At 32.9% G+C, this 22,717-nt stretch overlaps 4 protein-coding genes across 5 annotated transcripts; 1 reads left to right on the forward strand and 3 right to left on the reverse strand.

Annotated features, from left to right (window-relative positions):
- Positions 1-1,202: 1,202 nt before the first annotated feature.
- LOC126666705 (uncharacterized) lies at positions 1,203-4,014 on the reverse strand. Of its 2 annotated transcripts, none has more exons than XM_050359554.2 (6): positions 3,493-4,014; positions 3,262-3,364; positions 2,615-2,658; positions 2,046-2,210; positions 1,798-1,908; positions 1,203-1,519 (listed from the first exon to the last, which is right to left on the reverse strand). In XM_050359554.2, exons 1-6 carry the CDS (start codon positions 3,862-3,864, stop codon positions 1,427-1,429), a joined length of 888 nt encoding a protein of 295 aa, XP_050215511.1. In that variant the 5' UTR covers positions 3,865-4,014; the 3' UTR covers positions 1,203-1,426. The 2 variants fall into 2 exon arrangements, with proteins under 2 accessions (XP_050215511.1, XP_050215509.1); XM_050359552.2 differs by having other exon boundaries at positions 2,615-2,670; positions 3,493-4,007.
- Positions 4,015-6,087: 2,073 nt separating this feature from the next.
- On the reverse strand, positions 6,088-9,657 carry LOC126669741 (uncharacterized). The gene is made up of 6 exons (XM_050363287.1): positions 9,268-9,657; positions 8,081-8,183; positions 7,821-7,876; positions 7,009-7,173; positions 6,558-6,668; positions 6,088-6,304 (listed from the first exon to the last, which is right to left on the reverse strand). Exons 1-6 carry the CDS (start codon positions 9,634-9,636, stop codon positions 6,212-6,214), a joined length of 897 nt encoding a protein of 298 aa, XP_050219244.1. The 5' UTR covers positions 9,637-9,657; the 3' UTR covers positions 6,088-6,211.
- Positions 9,658-11,650: 1,993 nt separating this feature from the next.
- Positions 11,651-13,420, reverse strand: LOC126669742 (uncharacterized). Its single transcript, XM_050363289.2, has 4 exons — positions 12,960-13,420; positions 12,262-12,364; positions 11,968-12,023; positions 11,651-11,819 (listed from the first exon to the last, which is right to left on the reverse strand). Exons 1-4 carry the CDS (start codon positions 13,329-13,331, stop codon positions 11,736-11,738), a joined length of 615 nt encoding a protein of 204 aa, XP_050219246.1. The 5' UTR covers positions 13,332-13,420; the 3' UTR covers positions 11,651-11,735.
- Positions 13,421-14,339: 919 nt separating this feature from the next.
- Positions 14,340-22,196, forward strand: LOC126670500 (uncharacterized). Its single transcript, XM_050364251.2, has 8 exons — positions 14,340-17,076; positions 17,610-17,742; positions 17,851-17,939; positions 18,175-18,413; positions 19,168-19,254; positions 19,773-19,872; positions 19,991-20,204; positions 20,285-22,196. Exons 1-8 carry the CDS (start codon positions 14,719-14,721, stop codon positions 21,520-21,522), a joined length of 4,458 nt encoding a protein of 1,485 aa, XP_050220208.1. The 5' UTR covers positions 14,340-14,718; the 3' UTR covers positions 21,523-22,196.
- The last annotated feature ends 521 nt before the right edge of the window (positions 22,197-22,717 follow it).

A 22,717-nucleotide genomic window follows, 5' to 3' on the forward strand; every position in this document is an offset into this window, starting at 1 on the left:
TAGAGCTTTTTTATACCTCCAAATTTTAGGTGTGTATCATTTAATTTAGGCCTAATCACTCAAAAAAACCCTACCCTTATCCCCTTTTGCAAATATATCCCGACGTAGGAATTTCTCCAATTTTACCCTAGTTTGCCCTTTTATGTTTCAATTGTACACTAAAGCATTAAATTGACCTCTTTTCATTTGAAAAAAAAGTTTAAAATAATTCTCCATTTTTAGCCTATATTTCAATTAGACCCTAATATTATTAATAATATAAAAATAAAAGATTATTTTAAACTTTTTTATAAATGAAAAGAGATCAATTTAATGTTTTGGGTACAATTGAAACATAAAAGGTCAAATTAGGGTAAAATTTAAGAAATTCCTAAGTCAGTGTATATTTGCAAAAGAGGCTAAAGGTGAGGGAGTTTTGAGTGATTAAGTCTTTAATTTATTTGATTATATATTTTATATTAAAGAATTTAAATACATAAAAATGCTTATTTAAATAATTGTTTTAATTTGTATTGAATTCAAATCGAGCTCGAGTATCTCAATATTGTCCGATCTCGAACTTGAGATCTTAGGTTCATTTGAGCTCGAGCTTGATCTAACTTAAAGTCGGCCTGTTTACACCTATACCGGTAAGTAGTTTGTATACACTGCTTAATAGTTAATTTAGTCATTTAGTGCAAGTACTTTTTAAACTTCATTGATGAAGTGTAAATATACATCATTACATGTATTTATCAGGACATTTCTACATGTTAATTATAATTGTGAAGAAAAAAAAACGTAAAAGCCGGTCAGGATTATCAACTTCTTCAAAGTATGACGAACTTTTTAAACTATTGCTGAGCTTAGACTTTAATTAGACTTTAATTAATACTCTCTCCGTCCCAATAGAATTGTCCATTTTGAGAAATTTTTTTGTCCCAAAACTGTTGTACACTTTCAAAAACGTATGTAACTTTTACACTTAATTTTTCTATATACCCCTATTTAAAATCCACTAATGAGTAAATTGAAAGTGAGCCCTATATTAAATAGGAGTATGACAAGAAAAGTAAAGAAAATTTCACAAAACCCATAAACAATAATTGCTTTTCTTAAACTGTGTGATAAAGGCAAAGTGGACAACTCTATTGGGACGGAGGGAGTATATTAATTTACTACTTTTGGTATTGATTACTAAGCTAGAGAATTACCTCAAACAATGGCTAAAGAAGTCCAGCAACTTGAAATTAGCTAAAATTTAATCAACGCTACAAAATAATACTTAGTCTGCTAGAATGCAACTCAATAATACAATACAAGAGACGTAAGGTGTATTATTGAGTTGCATTCTAAGCAGTTACAAGAAACATAAGTTACTTTATACACCATTAGCCCCTTCCAAAAATAATAGCATCATTTCTTGAAATCGAGCTCTGCATATGTATCAAATAGGTCTCAAAAGTGGGTAATCTTCGAGCAATTCGTCCTCTGACAAAGTATCATTCTCGTCTTGTGGAGTCCACAATACCTCAACAGCCTATAGGTAAAAAAATATGAGTACATATTATGTAGCATGAAAATATGAAAACGACAAACGGTGAAGTGATATTTTTTAACAGAATAAGCTATAATTATATACTTTAGGAGTTTCACAAGCGTTTATGAAAAGGAAAATGAAACGCCAAACATAAAACTCGAGAAGTTCCCGTGCAAATATATATAAATATATCTAGTATGGAGTGAAATAACCTAAACACATGGTTAACTGGATATTTGATAATTCAAGAGTTAAGAAGATTGAAATTCACATCATACCAGAAGCTCCTCAGAAGAAAATTCCAAAGATTGCAAGACTCTTTTCAAGTCATCAATGCTTTTAATGGTAGAAGCTTCATAAGTGTTTTTAGCAGCTATAAATATTGTCACCTGTCAATATGGATAAAATCATCAAATTTAACTTTAAGGAAATAAAATCTCTAACAAAAAGAACTCTGTTATAACTTAAAATGTGCTAAAGGAAAATGTAAAACATCTCTCAAGAAAATATAATCAGATAACTTTACCACAATGTACTCTTTGTCAAGTTTATCAGCTTTACAAATTACTGCTTTCTGCCTCCTAATATTATTGACATTAACCAGAGATTCAATGTCAATTTTCTGCCTTTCTTCCTTTAGGAGTTGCCTAAAGTTATTTTCTAAACTTGGAATTCCCGCATGATATTTCACCTGCGATAAAAATTGTTTACGACAGTTGCTCATTTTTAGTCTTTTCTAGAAAACATCATCAATCGGAAGATAGAATTCAATAATCAATTGCACATTTCTTGCTTAAACACATTTCACTTCTTTTAAACATTACAATATAATTAGAAAAAAATAGAAATTCTGATATAACTGTATAGCAAGTAATACATAAAAATTTGACATTAAAGTAAACTACAAATTACTCGCACATATGAGACTAGACCAAAATTTCATTTTTTTCTGTGTATTTAAAAAATGAAAAAATCACTATTTTTCTCTAATTAAAATGCACCAAATAACAGTAATTTTGACCTAAGTTCAAGGTGAGTAATTATCACTAAAATAAAGCTTCGGCATAGTTGTTAATGAAGATAAAAGTTACTTACAGTTGCATAACCAGAGATGAAGTGTTGACGATGTTGGAGTAAAGCTAATACAGTTTCTGCATCATAATTACAAACAGAGAACATTACACATGTTAGCAACAAGAAAATGATTACTAGTCTACTACACATCTTTCAATTGCGAATAAGCTGGTAAAGGGTATGAACTGATAGATACCGAATCCTATCACTATTAGGATTCGGCGGGACTACTCTGAATGATTCCCTCATTCACTTGAAATGCAAGCATCGACCAACCGAACTCTATCATGAAAAAGATTCGTATATTATGACATTCCAATTAATCAGTATACAGAGATAAAGATATTGTTTATCTAAAAAGGACTTCCAATCTAGACTTATTTCCGCGATTATAGACCCTTTGCTACAATATGATTCCACATTCTACCTCTATATAAAGTCCTGAGGTATGTACATTAAAATCGATATTCTAATAATCTCAATTAAGCTCAAAAGTTACTGATCTCTCAAAAGGCTAACTTAAGCATCGGAGTGACTATCAGAGCACCACCTTACGACAAACAGTCTGACTTGATTTTGTCAGACGGGCCTCAGTCGGAAGTCAGGTTCCATACGATTTAGGATTAACAATTGCAGAAAACGGAAGCTAATGGTCCGAATAAACTAACCTGACAGTATTAAATTCCATCCTTTGGATGAAGAAGTGTCAGCAGTTTTGGCAATTTCATTGAGCTGTTTCTGAAGTGAATTAGCCTTTCCTGTTAATCCAACCTGTTCAAAATAAAAAATAATTTGAAATGTTTATCCAAACAGTTTTCAATTAAGAACTAAACATTTTAACAAACAGAAACATTAAAATAGTAAAATGCTCAAAATCTACAAAATTTAAACTAAAATACCTGAACCATTATAAGACTGCTTTCCTTATTTTTAGCCCCAAAATAAAACATAAAAAATGCAACAAAAGCGAAAACGATTAGAACCACCGCCGTCAATATAGAAGACCCGCCGTCTTCACTTCCGCCGTTACTCCTCTCATCTTTTGATGAGTATGAACTGTACGCTTTATTCGTATCGTGATGATAATAATGGTGATGAGAATCAGAATGTGAAGATGACGACGACGATTGGTCAGAACTTGAGAAAGCGTCGCCGCCCATTCTGCCGCCAGAAGCGGCGAACGATGTGCAAAGAAGAAGGCAAATCCATAGTATTAACAGAGTAATTGCGAAAATTGCTTGGTTTGATAATCCGATCTTGATCGATGCCATTGTAATTTTGTGTGTTTTCTTGGATTTTGATTGCTTGGATTGTAATTTGAATTGTAGAGAGCGAAATTTATTTTTTGCTCTTTAAATAAAGTATTGAAAGAAACTTAGCGCGGTGGGTTTCTTTTCTTTTATTTGGCACTTTCCCGGAATGAATTTTTTTAAGTCAAAGGGAAGTTAGTTAAATTGGAAATTGGCTCTAAATCTGAATTTTTTTTTAGTATATGGAATATACTGGTTGGCCCAAGATAATGTAGCTAAACCAAGTTAACTAACTTTCACTCTCTCTCTCAAAAAATTTTCCTCTCCCTTCTCTCTAAACAACTTCCTCTCTACTTCATCTCTTAAAGGGTGGGAGGAGGTGATTTTCCGATCTCAATCGGAAATCGCCTCCTCTCCGCCGATAAAAGTTTAATCTTTTATAAACTTAAGCCTTATTTCAATAAATTTATCCGTTTAATAGCTTTTTCGGTATGGATTTTAGTGTTTTTTTTTGCTTGAAAGTTTATGTTTTTATGTTTTTATGGTGTGTGTTTTTAGATCTATTAAGAATCTCAAGTGATTGTTCAAACTTCATAGTCAATTTTTTATAGATCTAAAATTTTTGGATGGATATTGTTCTAACTTTTTAGAACTTCATTGAAGATGAGGATCGGAAATACTTAACTTCAACGGATCAAGCGGTTTGCCGGTCAAATCGGAAGGACAAATCGAAGACCCGCTCCAACTGAACTTCACTCTTAAGTTCTTGTTCGGTCCTTTTATGCGGAATCGATGTTTAGATTTGCTTAATTTCGATTTATTTTTTGCTTGTATCTTGGGTTGTTTGTTAGTATTTTAAATTAAAATTGAAAGATCATATATTAATTTTGTTATATGACTTTCCAATGTAATTTACTCTTCATCAATGAATTCTATCTTTGGTAAAAAAAAAATATACTGGTTGATTATTTAATGAAAGATTTTATGATCATTTAAAAATAGTAATGTAGTAATTTGATTTATTAGTAAGTAATTACATTAGTCAAATTGCTTTAATTAAGGAAGTAAGAAATTTAAATCAGGAAAGTGAAAAACTTATTGACTAAACTTGCATAAATATGGGAAGGAGTAATAAACTCCAGAACTCTAAACCTAGCTTAATAATTAGGAATAAAATTTTCAAACAATCATTAACATGGCATTTTTTTAATGGCCATCTTCAATGCATCGAAAAGGTTCAATTTTATCCCTAATGTCTATGCTGATATTCGAATAAGCTCATCATGCTATACAGTACTCCCTCTGTTCTTTCTTAGTTGTACATTTAGCAAAATATATTTGTTTCTAATTAGTTGTCCATTTAGAATTTCAATGTAATTTTAGCTATTATCTTCCAAATTTACCCATCCCTAATAAATAACTCTATGTTTTAACTTAAAAGACATTTATTGACTAATAGGATTATACTAGTATTTCTCTTTAAAAATCAAGACAAAAGGAGCACTATCTTGGTATGTGCAATATTAACTAAATGGACAATTAAAAAAGAACGGAGGGAGTATATCTTAAATATAACTTAGGTTTTGGAATAACTCTTTTATGTCTCTTTAAAATATTATTAAACACTCCAATTTATACGGGGCATAATTGATAGTATGTTTTTTTAAAACTTGCGGGATATATTTAAAATAAAAAAGTGTTAAGAGGGATTTATTAATTTCAGAGGTAAACATTAAGAGTATCTTTTTTATTTCAAAAGCTATATTTTTATAATAACTATAAAATTATCAAAATAGACCACCAATAATTGAGATATAATCAATTTCTTTAAAAAAATACACTAAATATTTATAATTTAGAAATATAAATAATAAATTAAACTCCCTTCAAAATTAATACTCCCTTCTAAATTAATACTTAGTACTATAAAATTGTAAATTCTTGAATAATAGTTTGTAATCTCATCACGTGATTGTATGCTAAAAAATATTGAATATTAATTTAAAATAAAGTATTTAAGTTTATTTTAAAAGAATACTTTTATTTTTATAATCGATAATTTTTATTATCTACGCAATTTCTATGTTAATTTTATAATTTACAATGAGATGGTTATGTAATTTCATAATTTTTCTTCATATTCACTCTCACTTTGGGAAGATCATTTTTCTATGAATCCCACCTACAAAAACTCATGCAAACTCATCGCAATTTTTCTTAACTCTAAGTTTGTGTCTTTGTAAATATAGGAACGGGGAACCCACTTTTCTATCATTTCCTCCAAGTTCTCTTCAATCCAAACAAAAGGTGCTAGAAATCTTTTTTTTTATCAAATACAATACAAATATAGACATTATCATCTCATAAATTAAATAGGTCTCAAAAGTGGATAATTTTCAAGCAATTCATCCTCTGGCAGAGTATCATTCTCATCCTGTGGAGTCCAGAGCACTTCAACAGCCTATATATATATATAACAAAATATGAGTAAATATTATGTAGCTCGAAAATAGAAAGACGGAGAAGATAAAAAACAGACAACTGAACCATATTTTTTTGTATAAAAAAATTATAAATATGTATAAATTTAGAGTTCATAAACGTTTTCGAAAATAAAAACAAAATGTGAAATTGTGAAACTCGAGAAGTTTGTACGAAATGATATTAACCTTGAAAACCGGAAAAATTAAAGAATATGGAAATTCACATCATACCATGAGTTTCTCTGAAGAAAACTTCAAAGATTGCAAGGCTGTTTTTAATTCATCAATACTTTTAATGGCAGAAAGTTTGTAACAGCCTTTAGCAGCTATGAATATTGTCACCTGTCAATAAATTGAAGTGAAGAAAGTAAAATCTACAGCAATGTTTTTTTACTTTAATGGTAATTTGCCCCCTCAATTGCAATTGATGATCAATTAGAACATGTTTTGATTTTGTAGTATATTTAGTCATAAATCAGTTGTAAAAATGAGGTAACTTAATAAAAAAAAAGGCCACGTTTATAACTAAATCGACTTTAAAATTAAAATTCTTGCTAATCGACCATCACTTGCAAAAGTTAAGGGGAAAATTCACCACTTAAATAAAAAAAAACCTTTGTTATAATGTTCCAAAAGATAATGTAAAAAATCTTTGAAAAGTAATATAATCAAACAATTTTACCACAATGTAACTTTTGTCAGACTTGCGAGATTTGTGAATAATTCTTATCTGCCTTCTAACATTGTTGACGTTAACCAGAGATTCAATGTCTATTTTTTGTCTTTCTTCATTTAAGAGTTGTTTAAGGTTCTTCTCCAGAGTTTCAATGTCCGTGTGATTTTTCTCCTGCAGTAATTTTTTTTAACATAGTTATAATTGCTCACTTGAGTCCTTGTCAGAAAATTGTAAAGACAAAAAATTAAGTAATCAAATTATCAAAAAGAAAATATTCAGTAATCAAATTGCAGATTATATCAATTTGCTTACAATTCACAAATTTCAAGTCTCAGAGAATATAAAAGGTCAGGAAACAAATTAAATGTAAAAATTGGAAGCTATTACAAAAAATAGTAAAGAGAAAAAAAATGGAAAATCCGATGATTGCAGAACAAATAATGCATCAGATTTTTTGCCATTAAAATAAATCTTCAGCTTAGTTGTTAATCAATTTAAATTCTAGGATAAATGATTTTTATCTCTAGATAAAAATGACTTTTATCTGTAATTTTATTTATTTTGTTAAATATATTTAAAAAAAAACAATATGGTTGTTAATTTTTCGAATTGAGACAAACATGCCTGGCGTGAATCGCTTTGATTAGTCCATTGATAAAAAAAGAAAAACTCTGTAAATTTGATTGAATTGAGATTTAAATATAATTATTTCAGTTTGTAAAATTAACGATATAAAATGCCTAATTTATTTTAGAAATTGTTGGACAAAATGGTTAAAGTTATGACTAGAAAAATCATTTTGACTAAATTCTACTTACAGTCATATAACCAGAGATGAAGTAATGCTGATGTTGGAGTAAAGTCGATGTCGTTTCTGCGCCATAATGAAAAACATAGAACAAATATTACATATTGAGGGGTCATGCTCGGTTCGATCACCAAACCGAATAAATTAAAACCAAATATATTAAAAAAATTAACCGAACCGTAATTAATATATATACAGATCAATGAATTGTCACCGATCCGAAATAATTGTTTGGGTAACAAATGGAAGCTGATGGTCTAAAAGCCTAACCTGACAGGATGAGATTCCATCCTTTGGATGAAGAAGTGTCTGTAGTTTTGGCAATTTCATTGAGCTTTTTCTGAAGTGTATTAGCCTTCCCTGTTAATCCAACCTGCAAAATGGAGATAAATTATCATACCAATTTTCAAATATTAAATCAAGAAAAATCAATTTCTTCCCTACAGTTCAGATTACATGATAAATCATACAATAGACATTAAATATTTACAGAATAGACAAGTTAATTATTTATCTAGAGAAACTTTGGGCCGTGAACAGAAGTAATTCTTACTTTTTTATGAGTTTTTTTAATGTGATTTGGAGAAATAATTTTTTAAAAATGACTAATAATCTAAGAGATTCAAATATTTGATGCTTTTATCAATATTAAATATATTTTTAAATTTTGTCAACATTATAACCTGCTTTAAAATTTAAAAAAATGCTGATGCGGGAAATTGTTTGGTGTTTCAAATTGCAAAAAAAAAATTAAAAATTAATGTTCGACATTACAGAAGCAATACAATATAATGCACCTGATGTTTGGGTAAAGGAGAAATATACCCTCACGGTTCAAAAAGGTGTAAATATGTATAACGTTTTTAAATAGGCTCCCTTAAACCCTCACAATGAACATATATATGATCTTTTTAAAAAAACATGTAAGTGGGCTAAAAGAGCGATTTAAAAACGTCAGTGACCTTTTTGCATTTTCCTGAACTATGAGGGCGTAGATGATACTTAGCTCAAACGTTATAGGCAAATATGATCCTTTCTCCTTTTCAGAATCATTATAAATTTGAAAAATTCCAATCAGTCTAATTAATTTAAAAACATTTCCTAAAATTTTGTAAAACAGAAAACAAATAAATTCTTAGGTAGATTCGGTCCACCACGTCATCTGTGGTCTAAACCAATCATATCATAACACATCATTAAAATGATGGTATTCTTATAATATCATTATTCAAAAATGTATGCAAATAACAAACTAAATTATAAGAATATCCTCATTTTAATGAGATATTATAATATAATTGGCTTATCCACGGATGACGTGGTAGACCGAGTCTACGTAAGAATTTCTCCAGAAAACAATAGAATCGAAGCTAGGTTTTGATTGCACTTAGTTGGAAACAATAAATAGTATAATGCACAAAAACTACAAGGAAAAAATTTGGTTAAATTATGTATACCTGGATCATTATAAGACTGCTTCCGTTTGATATACCGATACAGTAGGCCATAGGAATCAAAATTACTAAGAGAATGCAAATTATCATAAGCCCCTCCCACCACCAAGGAGACCAAGTACTTGTGTTACTAGATGAACTGTACCCTGTAGCTGTATTCGTATGATGATGATAATGATGACGGTGATGATAATTAGAATATGAAGGACGACTCGATGAGGATGATGATCGGCGAGATTTAGAGAACGAAGAACCGCCCATTCTGCCGCCCGAAGCTGCAAAAGATGTGCATACAAGAAGAGAGAGCAGTAAAATTAACAGAGTAACTGCAAAAATTGCTTGCTTTGATAATCCGATTTTGAACGACGACATTGTAATCTTGTGTGTTTTCTTGGAATTTGATTGTTTGGATTGGAGAAATTAGGATGAGTTTATTTATATGCATTTTCTATAATGTGGCTTTCCCGGAATATGTTTGGCGCTTTCCAGGAAAATTAGTAAATTGGTAATGCTTTTGATTAATATCCAATTGGGATATTTAAAATTATATTTAAATTTTTACTTAATCTCAGTTAGTTATGAAATAAGGCACGGGAATACCAATAACATCCTGGAGGATTAAATTGTCGAAAACTTCTTTATTATGCAAAACAAGCTTTGACACACAACTTTAATATACTTATTAGTTTTTTATTTTTTATAAATAAAGCTAATAGATTAAAAAAATTGATGACTTGTTTTTTTCAATAGAACTCTGATGTTGTAATTTCATCAATTGTACTTTTTTTTTTGTATTTTTGACTTTCAATAGCACATTAAATTGAAAAAAATTAGACGATTTTATTACTATAAGGATGAAAAATATTTAAAACAACTAAATTTATATTATATTTTTTTATTTGGACAAATTCAAACAAGTCATTTAACTTAAAAAAAATTCAAATAAATCCTAAATAATAAATTAGACAAAAAGAATGAATTAATTTTTAATTTTTATTAAAAAATTGAATCGAATAAAAATCGATATTTCAACTCCTTCGTCAGACCTGCCACCGCGACCCGCTACCGCTCATCTTTCATGGGAGGACGAGCTCGAGCAGCACGTCCTCCTTCCGTTGCTCGTCCTCCATGGAAGGAGGACGAGCAAGGTCTGCTCGTCCCATGGAAGACGAGCTTGGCGACAGATCCGAATGAGGTGTCGATGGGTTCGAGGGAGGCGCCGACGAAGTCAGATGCGTTTTTAATTAAATTATATTAAATGCTTTTTTTATTAATTTTAAAAATTTGTAGAGAAGATTGTTTATTTGTGATATTTATAACGTTAAATGCTATTTAGAATATATATATATATATATTAAATATGAAGGATCTATTTTGAATTCTATCCAAATAAAAAGAGTTCAGTTTGATGTTTTAGGTGCTATTGAAAGTCAAAAATACAAAAAAAAAGGGTACTATTTAAAAAGATTACACTATCATTTTGGAACAATGAACTTTAGTTTACATTTTCTTTTTTTGCCTTTATTATATTAAAATATACACTTTTTTATGTTTTATTTTGAATCTATACTATTATAGTCATGTATTTCATATATTTCCTTCCATTTTCACTATCATTTTGGGATGAGTTTTTTCTACGAATCCCACCTATAAAAACTCATCCATATTTTTCTCGACTCCCACTTTTTTTCTTTGCAAATATATAAACCCACTTTTCTGTCATTTCCTCCTAAATTCTCTTTCCAAAGAAGAGGTTAGAAATCTTATTAGTAATCAAATTCATATAAAACTACTAAACACTATCAACCTATAAATCAAATAGGTCTCAACAGTGGATAATCTTCAAGCAAATCCTCCTCTGACAAAGTATCATTCTCATCTTGTGGAGTCCAGAGTACCTCAACAGCCTACAGATAAATAAAACATAAGTTCATATTATGTTGCGCAGAAATAGAGACACAATCACGAAAATACGAGACGACTAATGCGAAACAACATTTAGAGTTTCATAAACGTTTATAAAAGAAAAAGTATAGCGCTAAAATGCAAACTTGAGAGGTTTCCGTGCGAGATAAAGTATAGATATATTTAATACAGAGTAAATTAACCTAAACACGCGGTAAAATAGATATTAGAAAATAAAAAAATAAAAACTCACATCATACCTTAAGTTTCTTTGAAGAAAATTTCAGAGATTGCAAGGCAGTTTTCAAATCATCAATACATTTAGTGGCAGAAAATTTGTAAGAGCCTCTAGCAGCTATGATCATTGTCACCTGTCAATAAACATCACATTAAAGTGAAGAAAATAGAATTTACAACAAATAAAACTGATCTGTTATATATTGTGACAAAGAATAATATAAAATTAATGTAATCACATAATTACCACAATGTAACTTTTGTCGGGTTTACTAGATTTCGGAGTAACTTTTATCTGCCTCCTAACATTGTTAACATTAACCAGAGATTCAATGTCTATTTTTTTGTCTTTCTTCCTTTAGGAGTTGTTTAAAGCTCTTCCCCAGATTATGAACGTCCAACTGAGCTTTAACCTGAAACGAAAATTGCCGATTTTAATATACTTTCTTTTTTACAAAAGAAGAACATCAAAATAATTAATTGCAGTTTATATAAATTTTCTTACAATTCACATCAAATAAATCTTCAGCTAAGCTGTTAATCAATATAAAATAAACTTACAGTTGTGTAACCAGAGATGAAATATTGTTGATGTTGGAGTAATGTTGATGTCGTTTCTGGACAATAATGAAAAACATAGAAAATATATCACTTTCATACACTGATAAGCTAATGAAGGGGTAGGGGAGAGGAGGCATGTGCACTATTCGGGTATAACTGAATAAACACCGAATCAAACCAAGAAATTTAATTTAATTTGGTTTTTGATTAATTTGATTCGATTATGGTTAATAATTTTGAAAAATTCGTTTAATTCGGTCTGGTTAGATTTTTATTATGAGGGAATTAACTAACCTGTGAGGATGAGATTCCATCCGTTCGATGAAGAAGTGTCTGCAGTTTTGGCAATTTCATTGAGCTGTTTCTGAAGTGAATTAGCCTTCCCTGTTAATCCAACCTGTACAAAATGGAGAGAAGAAAAATCATACATTAAACATATTAAGGACTCATAGAATAATATGTGCAAGTTATCTAAAGAAATTTAGGGCCGTGCACAACTTTTAGGAGTAAAACTCAGGGCTGTAAATGAACCGAATCAAGCCGAGACGAGCCAAGTTTTGAGGTGAACGTGTTCGGTTCTTTACAAGAATGAGGTGTTCATATTCAATTCGTATTCGATCGAACTTTGAACGAAATGTCCATGTTAGGTTTGTGTTCAGCTTGTATTCGTTTATTTAGTTGTTAAACGAATAAACTCGCAACAAGCTCGCAAACGGATTAAACGAGCTCGTTCTTCTAGCATTTATCGAGATCATCTAAAAGCTATTTCACAAACTCTTAATTTGAGAGTATATATGAGTTGTTTGTGACCATACCGAACACCACTATTATATCCATATTCGGCTCGTTTAAACTCAAGCTCAATTCGTTTATGGTAGAACAAATACAAACCGAGCTCTTATACATTAAAATAATATAAATTAAAATAGTATAAATTAAAATAGCATAATGCTCAGTAACTACAAAATAAATTAAAAAAAAATGCGACATACCTGAACCATTATGAGACTGCATTGCTGTGCTTTAGAGACGCAATAGAAGAGAGCAAACAGAATAAAAAGGAAAGCTCCAAAGAAACCGCAGATGATCAAAAGAGCCATCCATGGAGAATACCCATCATCATAATTAGAATGTGAATAACGACGTGATGATGAAGAATGATCTGGATGATCATAACTATAAGACTCTGACGATGACGACGACGAGGAGGATGACGAGGAGGATGAAGAACTGGAGAAAGAGTCGCCGCCCATTCTGCCGCCAGAAGCGGCAAAAGCTGTGCTTAGAAGAAGAGAGAGCAGTAAAATTAACAGAGTAACTGTAAAAATCGCCTGCTTTGATAATCCGATTTTAAACGACGCCATTGTAATTTTGTGTGTTTTTTTGGATTTTGATTGTTTGGATTGGAGTTTGTTTATATGGTATGGTATTCTTTTTCCTTGTTCAAATAAAGTGTTGAAAGTTGCGCGGTAGGTTTGTTTTCTTTAATTCGGCTCTCAGATATGTTAGGAGTTGGAGTTCAAGTAGAATTCAAAATCTGATGCAGAGATTTTTTTAATTTTTTTTTTTAAAATAATTAAATAAATTTTATGTGGTATTTTTATTTTATTAGAGGTCTAATTATTCAAAAATATTATCTTTTTAATTTTTTTAGAAACGTCAATTTTAATTTTTAATTTAATTTCGATTAGTGCATTTTAGTTATAATTAATTATAAATATTTCTTAAAATAATTCATTTTTATGATTATAGACATAGTTAATAAAGTTAAAAAGTTTGGTCCTATAACGACAAAAATTAATTAGTTTAATAGTATAAATTAATTCAATTTAGATCATTTAAACTATAAAGGTTGTTAACAAGTCGAAACGAATACAAATCAGGCTAAGTTGGAGTTCAAATTAGAATGCGTTATACAAACCCGAGCTCGAGCTGGAATGAGTTTAAATTACTTATAACCCAACTTCGAATGGTCTCGATTACCAAAACATTCTTTAGTTTTTACCACAACTGTTTGCATTTTAAACCCAGAAAACCAACCTGATCTCATCACAGGGAACAAAACCCAGACTCTCATCACCTACTTTTATTTACAGTCCACACGCGCTATTTATATTTACTGCAACCCACGCTCCTCCTTAAATCTATATTTACAGTCAAAACTTTGAAAATCACCATTAACATCAATCAACCCAATACAATCACGCCACGTCAAAAACCAAGCAGGCCCCATTCAACGTGGCATGATCCTAACGGTGATTCCTCAACAGGATTTGGAGGGAAAAAGTAATCACAAGAAAGAGAAAAAAAACACGTAAAATACGAAAATACAGAAAACAAAAAAGAAATACAGAATAGAAAAACAGACACTAATGGCTTTATTGTTGTTGAGTTTGCTGTTTATATCGTGACATTTAAATATAAACAGGAGAAATAAAATAAAGAAAAAAAACCCATTAAATTCCTTTTATCTCTCTCTCTCTCGTTTTCTTCGCCGGGAAGTTGCGTCATCAAATCGTTAATTAACTCTGTCAGCTCGTTGCTCAACCGGTACTATTATTTTCTTGATTTACCGTTAAACTTACGTTTTCGAGTTGCTATATGATCAGATCTGGAATCGTTTGATTAGAGAGAGAGAGAGAGATTTAGGGTTCTTGATTTTTTTTTGGTTTAACCTGCTCAGAATTAGGGATGGTGTTTTTGAAGGGAATTTTATTAACCTAGGGGTGATAATTGTGTGCATCTGTGTGGATGGACGAGGGAAGAAGATCTGGTGATCCGTCAGGGTTTATAGTGAAGAATAGAAGCTCATCGGGTTGTTTGGTTGTGAGAAAAAAGGGTAATAATGGTAACAATAACGGTGTTGGAATTGGAATTGGAATTGGAGGAGGAGGAGGTGTTGGTTCCTCTGGTTCAAGAAAGTTTTCTAGGTCTAAAAAGGATAAAAAGAGAGCTAGGTTGGATATGGGCGATTCCGATTCTAGTGATGAGCTGCCAATGCCGCCCCGGAGAAGAGTCGGGCCTGAAACTATTAGAGTTTGTAATGGTTTGAGTCTTTTTGAAAAAAGTGGTGTTTGTGCTGAAGAAAGTGATATTGTTGGTAGGAAAAGGAGTAGGAGTAATGAGGTTGATGATGTGATTGGTAGGAGTTGTGGCGCTGAGGAGGATTTTAGTGGCATGAAAAGGAATAGATTAGATGTGTTTGAGTTTGATGAATATGAAGGGAATGATGTAGAAATGATGAGGAGGAGGTCACACTTTGATGACGATGATGATGATGGAATGGATGGAAGGGGGAGGTTTCTTGGGTCAATGATGGCCGATAGAAATGGGGTCGATAGGGATTTTGAGACGGGATCTAGTAGACATCCTGTTATTGATAGAAGAAAGGGTTCTTATTTTGAGAGGCCAAGTGGGGTAAGTCGGGGAGATCATGTCGATAGGGATGAGAGTGGGAATCATCCCCAAGCATTTTATAGGGATAAGCATGATTTGAATGAACCCATCAGGGTTCAGGGGAAAAATGGTGTTTTAAAGGTAATGGTGAACAAGAAGAAGAGCATTGGTGGAATGGAAGTGGAGGAAAAGAGAAAGGGTTTGAGGCCAGAAGATACTCTGAACAGGAATGCTCTTATTCGTCCTCCTCTGTACTCAGAGTCTAAGATCGCTGAAAAAGTGAGTTCTGTAGCTGGGTCACTAAAAAGTCCATTGATTGTGGCGAGATCCAAGGGTAAAAATTTTTCAGCTAGGAAGGGCAAAGTTAGAAATCAAGATCCTGAGGACAGTGATACCTCATTAAAATTGGGACCAAAAAAAGTAGATTCACATAACTCTAACAAAGTGCCATTATCCACTAAGAACCTCAAGGAACATAGTGAGGATTCAGAGGATAGTGATACTTTGTTGAAGTTGGGACCAAATAGTGCAGAAGCTCGTAAATCTGGGAAAGGGACAAGCGGTGGTGGTGAAATAACTCCGAGCAATCAGGTCCAGATAAACAAGGATAAAGAAGGGAAAGTTAAGCGTGGTACTGGCACAGCAAAGCAAAAGCTGCGTGAACGGATAAGGGAGATGCTTTTGAATGCACGTTGGACAATAGACTATAGACCAAGAAGGAATAGAGACTACCTTGATGCAGTTTATATAAGTCCGAGTGGAACAGCTTACTGGTCCATAATCAAGGCGTATGATGCACTTGTAAAGTATTCAAATGGTGATGTGGAGGAGTTAAAAGCCAAGGGTGACCCATTTACTCCGCTATCTGATGAGGTGCTCAGCCAACTCACAAGAAAGACACGAAAGAAGATGGAGAAAGAAATGAAATTGAAAAAGAAGCAAATGAATCTCAGTGAAAATGAGAAGGCAAGAGGATTGGGAGCAAGAAAATCATCGAGTTCTAGGCATGATGAGGAAAGTATGGATAGTGGCAGCCATGAAGAAAAATTGTGCTCCTTTATAAAACAGGGAGGTAAGTCATTGAAGAGTAGAGTGAATGGTAACATCTCTCTCAATTTAAACTCAAAAGGAAAGGGTCCCACTCATCATATGAATGATGAGCTGGAGCAAACTACTTCTGGAACTAACTCTCATCAAGGAAGAAAAAGTAGAAAACTTGGCAGATGTACTTTGTTGGCACGGAATTCTAATGAGGTGCTGAACTCAGAAAATGAAGGGTTTGTTTCATATGCTGGCAAAAGAACACTGCTTGCCTGGCTGATCGATTGTGGAACTGTACAGTTGAGCCAAAAGGTGCATTACATGAATCGTCGAAGAACAAGAGTAATGCTGGAGGGCTGGGTTACGAGAGATGGTATTCATTGTGGTTGCTGTAGTAAAATTCTCACAGTTTCAAAGTTTGAGATTCATGCAGGGAGCAAACTGCGCCAGCCATTTCAAAATATATATCTAGATTCTGGAGTTTCCCTTTTGGATTGCCAGATCGATGCCTGGAATAGACAGGAATCAGTTGAGCACACTGGTTTTTACTCTGTAGATGTTGATGGTGACGATCCTAATGATGATACTTGCGGTATATGTGGAGACGGTGGGGATTTGATATGTTGTGATGGTTGTCCATCAACATATCATCAGAGCTGCCTAGGCATACAGGTATTTTTGAATTAACATACTGAATGCTATTGGAATTCTGTACATATGCAAAATATGAACAATTCCTTATGTTTCTTTTAAGCATAAATTTTCTTACTTTTAAAAATCCTTTAGGCTGTAGTTGGGAATAGTGCACTCATCATTTAATAAGGTGTAGTTGGATATTGACCTATCTTGCAACTTCAGTTTAGTAGAAATCATAAACCATTTCTTGGTGAGCTTACTGGCTCTTTAAATGTTTGAACATTCAAAAAACAGTTCTGGTCATATCTTCATGTTGGATTTATGGATTTCATATATATGCCCTCTAATTATGTGAATTTTTGAACAAAACATTGGCAAAAGTTTTGGCATTGTAAATTTTGGTTGCATAGCCTGGTAATTATGAATCTCGATTGCTCATCAGAGAAAACTTAGTTAAGTTGTAGCTGACAGCAGTTACATTCTTAGTGTTTACGCTTAGCAGCTTTGCTTGCATCTTCATTGAATATTTTAGCTCCCGAGGTACTACTCATGCTGTCTTCTTGTTGCAGATGCTTCCCCCAGGTGATTGGCATTGCCCAAACTGTACATGCAAATTCTGTGGGATAGCCAGTGAAAATATTGTTCAGAAAGATCATACAACTGTCTCTGAGCTACTTACTTGCAGCTTGTGTGCGAAAAGATGTACTTGTTTTCTTTGTTTTCTTCTTGAGTTTGGATCTTGTTCTTATATTATTTTTGGTTTGGTTTCTTTTTATACGCTCTTTGGTGCTAAGTTGTAATTTTCTGTAGATCACAAATCATGCCTCAAGGAGATGGATGCTCTTTATACAGATCCCAATAATGTAATTCCTTGTTTTTGTGGAAAGACATGCAGAGAGGTATATTTTTTCCTTGGATTTCATAGTGTCTTTATCCTCTTTTTTGCTCTCTCCCTTTTTTTTTTCTATTTTCCTTTTTTTTCTATTTTCCTTTTTTTTCTATTTTCCTTTTGCTATATGGAATTTTTTTTGTTTTCACACCAGCTTCTTAATGGCTTTTGTTTGCTTAAACATTGTTCATGCCGATTTTATTCAGATACATTGGCTAACACTTGTTCTTCTGTTCCCTGTGCAGCTTTTTGAGCAATTGCAGAAGTATCTTGGGGTCAAACATGAACTAGAATCTGGATTTTCATGGTCTCTTATCCGTAGAATGGATGTAAACTTCGACATGTCTCCCCAAGGACTGCCACAAAGAGTAGAATGCAATTCGAAGTTGGCTGTTGCATTGTCTGTTATGGATGAATGCTTTTTGCCAATTATGGACAGGAGGAGTGGGATCAATCTAATTTGTAATGTTCTGTATAATTGTGGGTATGCATCCTTGGATTATGAAACTGCTAATCATTGTTTTGGTATTCTTTTAGCTTTTTGTACTAGTGTATGCATCTTCTTAATTTTATAAGCATGGATAATGATACATTTCAAGCAAGCTGTGAACTTAAGTTTAGTTGTATGTGAATTTTGATCGCCATCAATGGTTAAACAGTGACTATGCAATCCAATTTCTGTACATGTTTTTGGCATCAATTGCTTGGAAAAGGAGATGTATGTGTCGTGTACTTTTTTGTGGTTTTAGATGTGGTTGATCTGCCAAGATTCTCCTGTTTTCTTGTTTTCACATAACATCCATTTGAATTACAGTTTTCACAACCCCCTTATGGTATTGCTCGAACCTTTTTCACTCACTAGAGCTGTTATGCATTTAGTTACCTATACAAGTATTCTGACATTTGAAGTATGCACATCTACTCCGACTGTTCTGGAGGCATAACATGCCCGTGTGAAAATTCAAGTTTTTAATTGCTCTTAATTCTCAGGGGTTTTGCTTCTCTTGTTTCTTTCTGCTATCAGCATATGAAGGCTTCGTGTTTGTTGTATTACATGCTTTGGTTATGTTGTTTTGCTTTTATTAGTATTTAGCTTCTCATTCATTTTGCATTTAGTAAAACTTGTTTTGATTGTACCTGGAAAGTTTCTGCGGCTCATGAGCTATCTATGTCTTCCTTTTTGTACTTTCCCATTTCTTTTCTCGTTTCTTAATTGCTTCAATCTGTATCTTTCCCAGATCAAACTTTAACAGACTGAATTATAGTGGTTTTTACACTGCTATTCTGGAGAGGGGTGATGATATTATTTCTGCCGCATCCATCAGGTATAAGTTACTGGTCATTTGTTAAATATTGGATATGCATTTTTTCACCTTCATGACATATTAAAGGAGAGAGTGGAAATTAGAAGGAAGTCTTGTGAGAAATTGAATAAAATACTTTGGGGGAGAAGGATTCAGTCATTTTATTTTGAGATAGAGTTTATCTTTCAGAATTCTTTTAGAGGATTGAGGGGATTTTGTACGATGGAAGGAAAATTTCTTTTCTGGTATATGTTGCATAGGATTTAGAGGAGGCATGCTCCCTGAGGTTCTGTTAACTTGCATTCATCATTGTCATGGATAACTTGCCTTAGCTAGTTTATTTAGTCATTTTTGTGGTCCTACGCGTGGAATTTAAACAATCCCTCCATTTACTACCTAATTAGGTCTTAGCAGAGAGCTTCTGTTTTTAACTGTTTTTGAAAAATGAGCAATCATTTGTTCTTAGGATCTATTGTTTGTATTACGGACTAGCATACAGTTGAATCCTGACCATTCTGTTGTCCATTATTGGAGTGTAGGTTCCATGGAACTCAGTTGGCAGAAATGCCATTCATTGGTACCCGCCATATATATAGGCGTCAAGGGATGTGCAGTCGGCTTCTTTCTGCGATTGAATCAGTAAGTAATAAAAATAGTACTTTGCTATCAGAATCATGGGGTTTTGCATTATTATCCATCTTTTCCCCATTTTCCCCCTTCTTTTAGAAATGTCAGTAATTTCATTATGGTTTTGTAGGTACTCTGCTCCCTGAGAGTTCAGAAACTAATTATCCCTGCAGTTTCCGAACTTACAAATACATGGACAGGGGTTTTTGGTTTTACAACTCTGGATGAATCACTTAAGCAAGAACTGAAGTCTATGAATATGTTGGTGTTCCCTGGAATGGACATGTTACAGAAGCAGCTATTGGAGAAAGAAAACATCGATAAAAAAAAGACTAATAGCATAGGTTTTAGTAAAACTGGATTTTCGTTTTTCCTCAATTTCGTTTGCATATTTCTTTGTTTAACACTGCATTTCTTTTGATAGGTCTGGAAGGATCAGAATCGGAAGATCGCCCATGTATCACACCTGAGGTGGCTGCTAAATCTGATATCGCTTCTTTAGCTATGCATGATCTTAACGAATGTGATGGTGGCTGGGAGCATGCCAGCGGGACAAATGACAAAGTGGTTACCACAAATTCTGATCCCCAATGTACGAGTGTTGATGCAGATTTTGTTTCAGGAAATAAGCTAGATGGATCTGCCACAGAGAAGAAAAGTCTATGCAACTCTGACACAAGTAATGGCATGCACAAATTGGATAAGCCAAATGGATCTGCCACAGAGAAAAAAAGTCTATGCAACTCCGACACAAGTAATGGCATGCACAAATTGGATATCAAAACAGAATCAGATTCTCTTGCTGAAGATAATATGCACAAATTGGATATCAAAACAGAATCAGTTTCTCCTGCTGAAGATAATATGCACAAATTGGATATTAAAACAGAATCAGTTTCTCCTGCTGAAGATAATGCCAATTCTAGCACTGAAAGTGATCCATATTCTTCAAATTCTGATCCCCGAGGTCTTGATGTTTCATTAGATGATATTTCTGTGAACCCTGGTTCTCTGGATGATCCTAATGAAGCCAAAGATGTACTCTCGCTACATAGAAATACATTTGCTGGTCTTGAATCAGTCGACAAGGTGGCCGAGTTAGATTTCAATAGTAAATGTCTCATTAACACACAAGTGGCTACTCCTGTCAGAGATGATATTCAGGTTTGTAAAGAGGGTGATGTACAGAATGCCCATGCATTAAATCTAAATGTGTGTGCTTCTGATGAAATTAAAATCTCAATCAAAATAGAAGAGGCTAAATCTCCTGATTGCGAATCAGTGGGCATGTTAGTTGAAGTAGCTCCCAAGGGGAAACATCTTTTTGACCCTGATGCAGGTAGTGTTGCAATGGAGATAGAAAATAAACCTGGAGTGGATTCTCCTATTGAGGATAAGTCTGAGTACCGAAAAGAAGACTTGGAAACATTAAATGCTGAGGTGGCATGTCCTGAAGCTGTCCCTTCCACAGATGGTGAAACTACTGATAAATCCAGCCAGAAGAAAGATGAATGTATAGATGCTGCTGAAGCTGTTGTCCCTTTCACAGAGGATGAGACTCTATCTGACGATATTTCTACTCAGAAGATAGATGAATTTCCAAGTAAACCTGAAGCTGTTCCTTCCACAGACGGCGCAACTGATAGTAAATACACACAGTAGATAGATGAATTTTCAAGTGTGCCTGTTTCTACATGCAGTGGTGCTGACGAGAGTTACAAGCATATTAACCTGGATCCGAAATATAGTTTGTGAGGGAAGGAATTCACATCCAGCTTCGGAAGCAAAATATTCTAAACAGACCTGCAGATCGATAACTTGATGACTGATGCAGGTAAGAAGAAGTTGATTCTGGATTTGATACATGCTCAGTGTTCCATATACAACTTGTATTTTCTCTCAATTTGGAATATTCCTATACATGGGTTTGGGCAACGGTGCTGTTGATTAAAGGGTTTATCGATAAACTATAGATTTTCTGGTGAAAAGTAATTAGTATGGGCGATTATGATTTTGAAGTTTCTGGTTTAACTTTGAAGCACATCAAAGATTAAGCAGCAAAATGGGCTGGTTGTGGGAAGTACAAAAGTTGGTATTATTGGGGAGATGAGAATAACCCCAATGTTAGTAATGCCTATGAGCGTGTGTGTATATATCCAAGCACCAGCCAAGTTGCAAATTTGGTGTATTAATTCATTTTTATTTAGCGACCAACAGTCTCTATATCTATGTTAACTTGTGACATAACATAGGCGGTTGCTGACAGATTATTGAACAGCATTTTTCTTGTAATTACAACCTCTGGTCCTTCAAATCCATTGTTTTGTGTTCATATACTTCATTTTTGCATTTTGATGTTAGTTTTATAACCACCCTCGTTCAAATGGTGTAACCGCTTAATAGCGGTTTAATCCCTTCAACAAATGTCTTCCTCCTCCCAATGATAAAAAATAAACATTTTGCACGGGCAAGTTTTGTTTGCGAATTTTGAGTTTAAATTTTTTACAGTTTTGTTTTTGACCATATTAGGTAGACTTGCACGCAATGAACAATTAATAATAAATTCATTTTTTAATTAGTTAGTTTGTAAATACTGTTATCAATTAATTAGTTTCCTTTAGTCTATAGTTATTATTGAAATTGACACGTTTGATCTAATTGATTGATAAAAATTGACAAATTTAAAGGAAAAAAAAAGACATAAAAGGTTAATTTTATTGCTAATGAGTTGTATTGTATAAATTTAGGGAGTCAACTGATATATTTAGCAAACTTGAAGAACAATGTTTGGTCAGATTCTGAAATATTACAAAAAAACTTAAAATCCAAAACAATAAAAAACTGTACTTAAAACGAC

The sequence above is a fragment of the Mercurialis annua genome, linkage group LG2 (assembly GCF_937616625.2).
Source record: "Mercurialis annua linkage group LG2, ddMerAnnu1.2, whole genome shotgun sequence".
Lineage (NCBI taxonomy): Eukaryota > Viridiplantae > Streptophyta > Magnoliopsida > Malpighiales > Euphorbiaceae > Mercurialis > Mercurialis annua.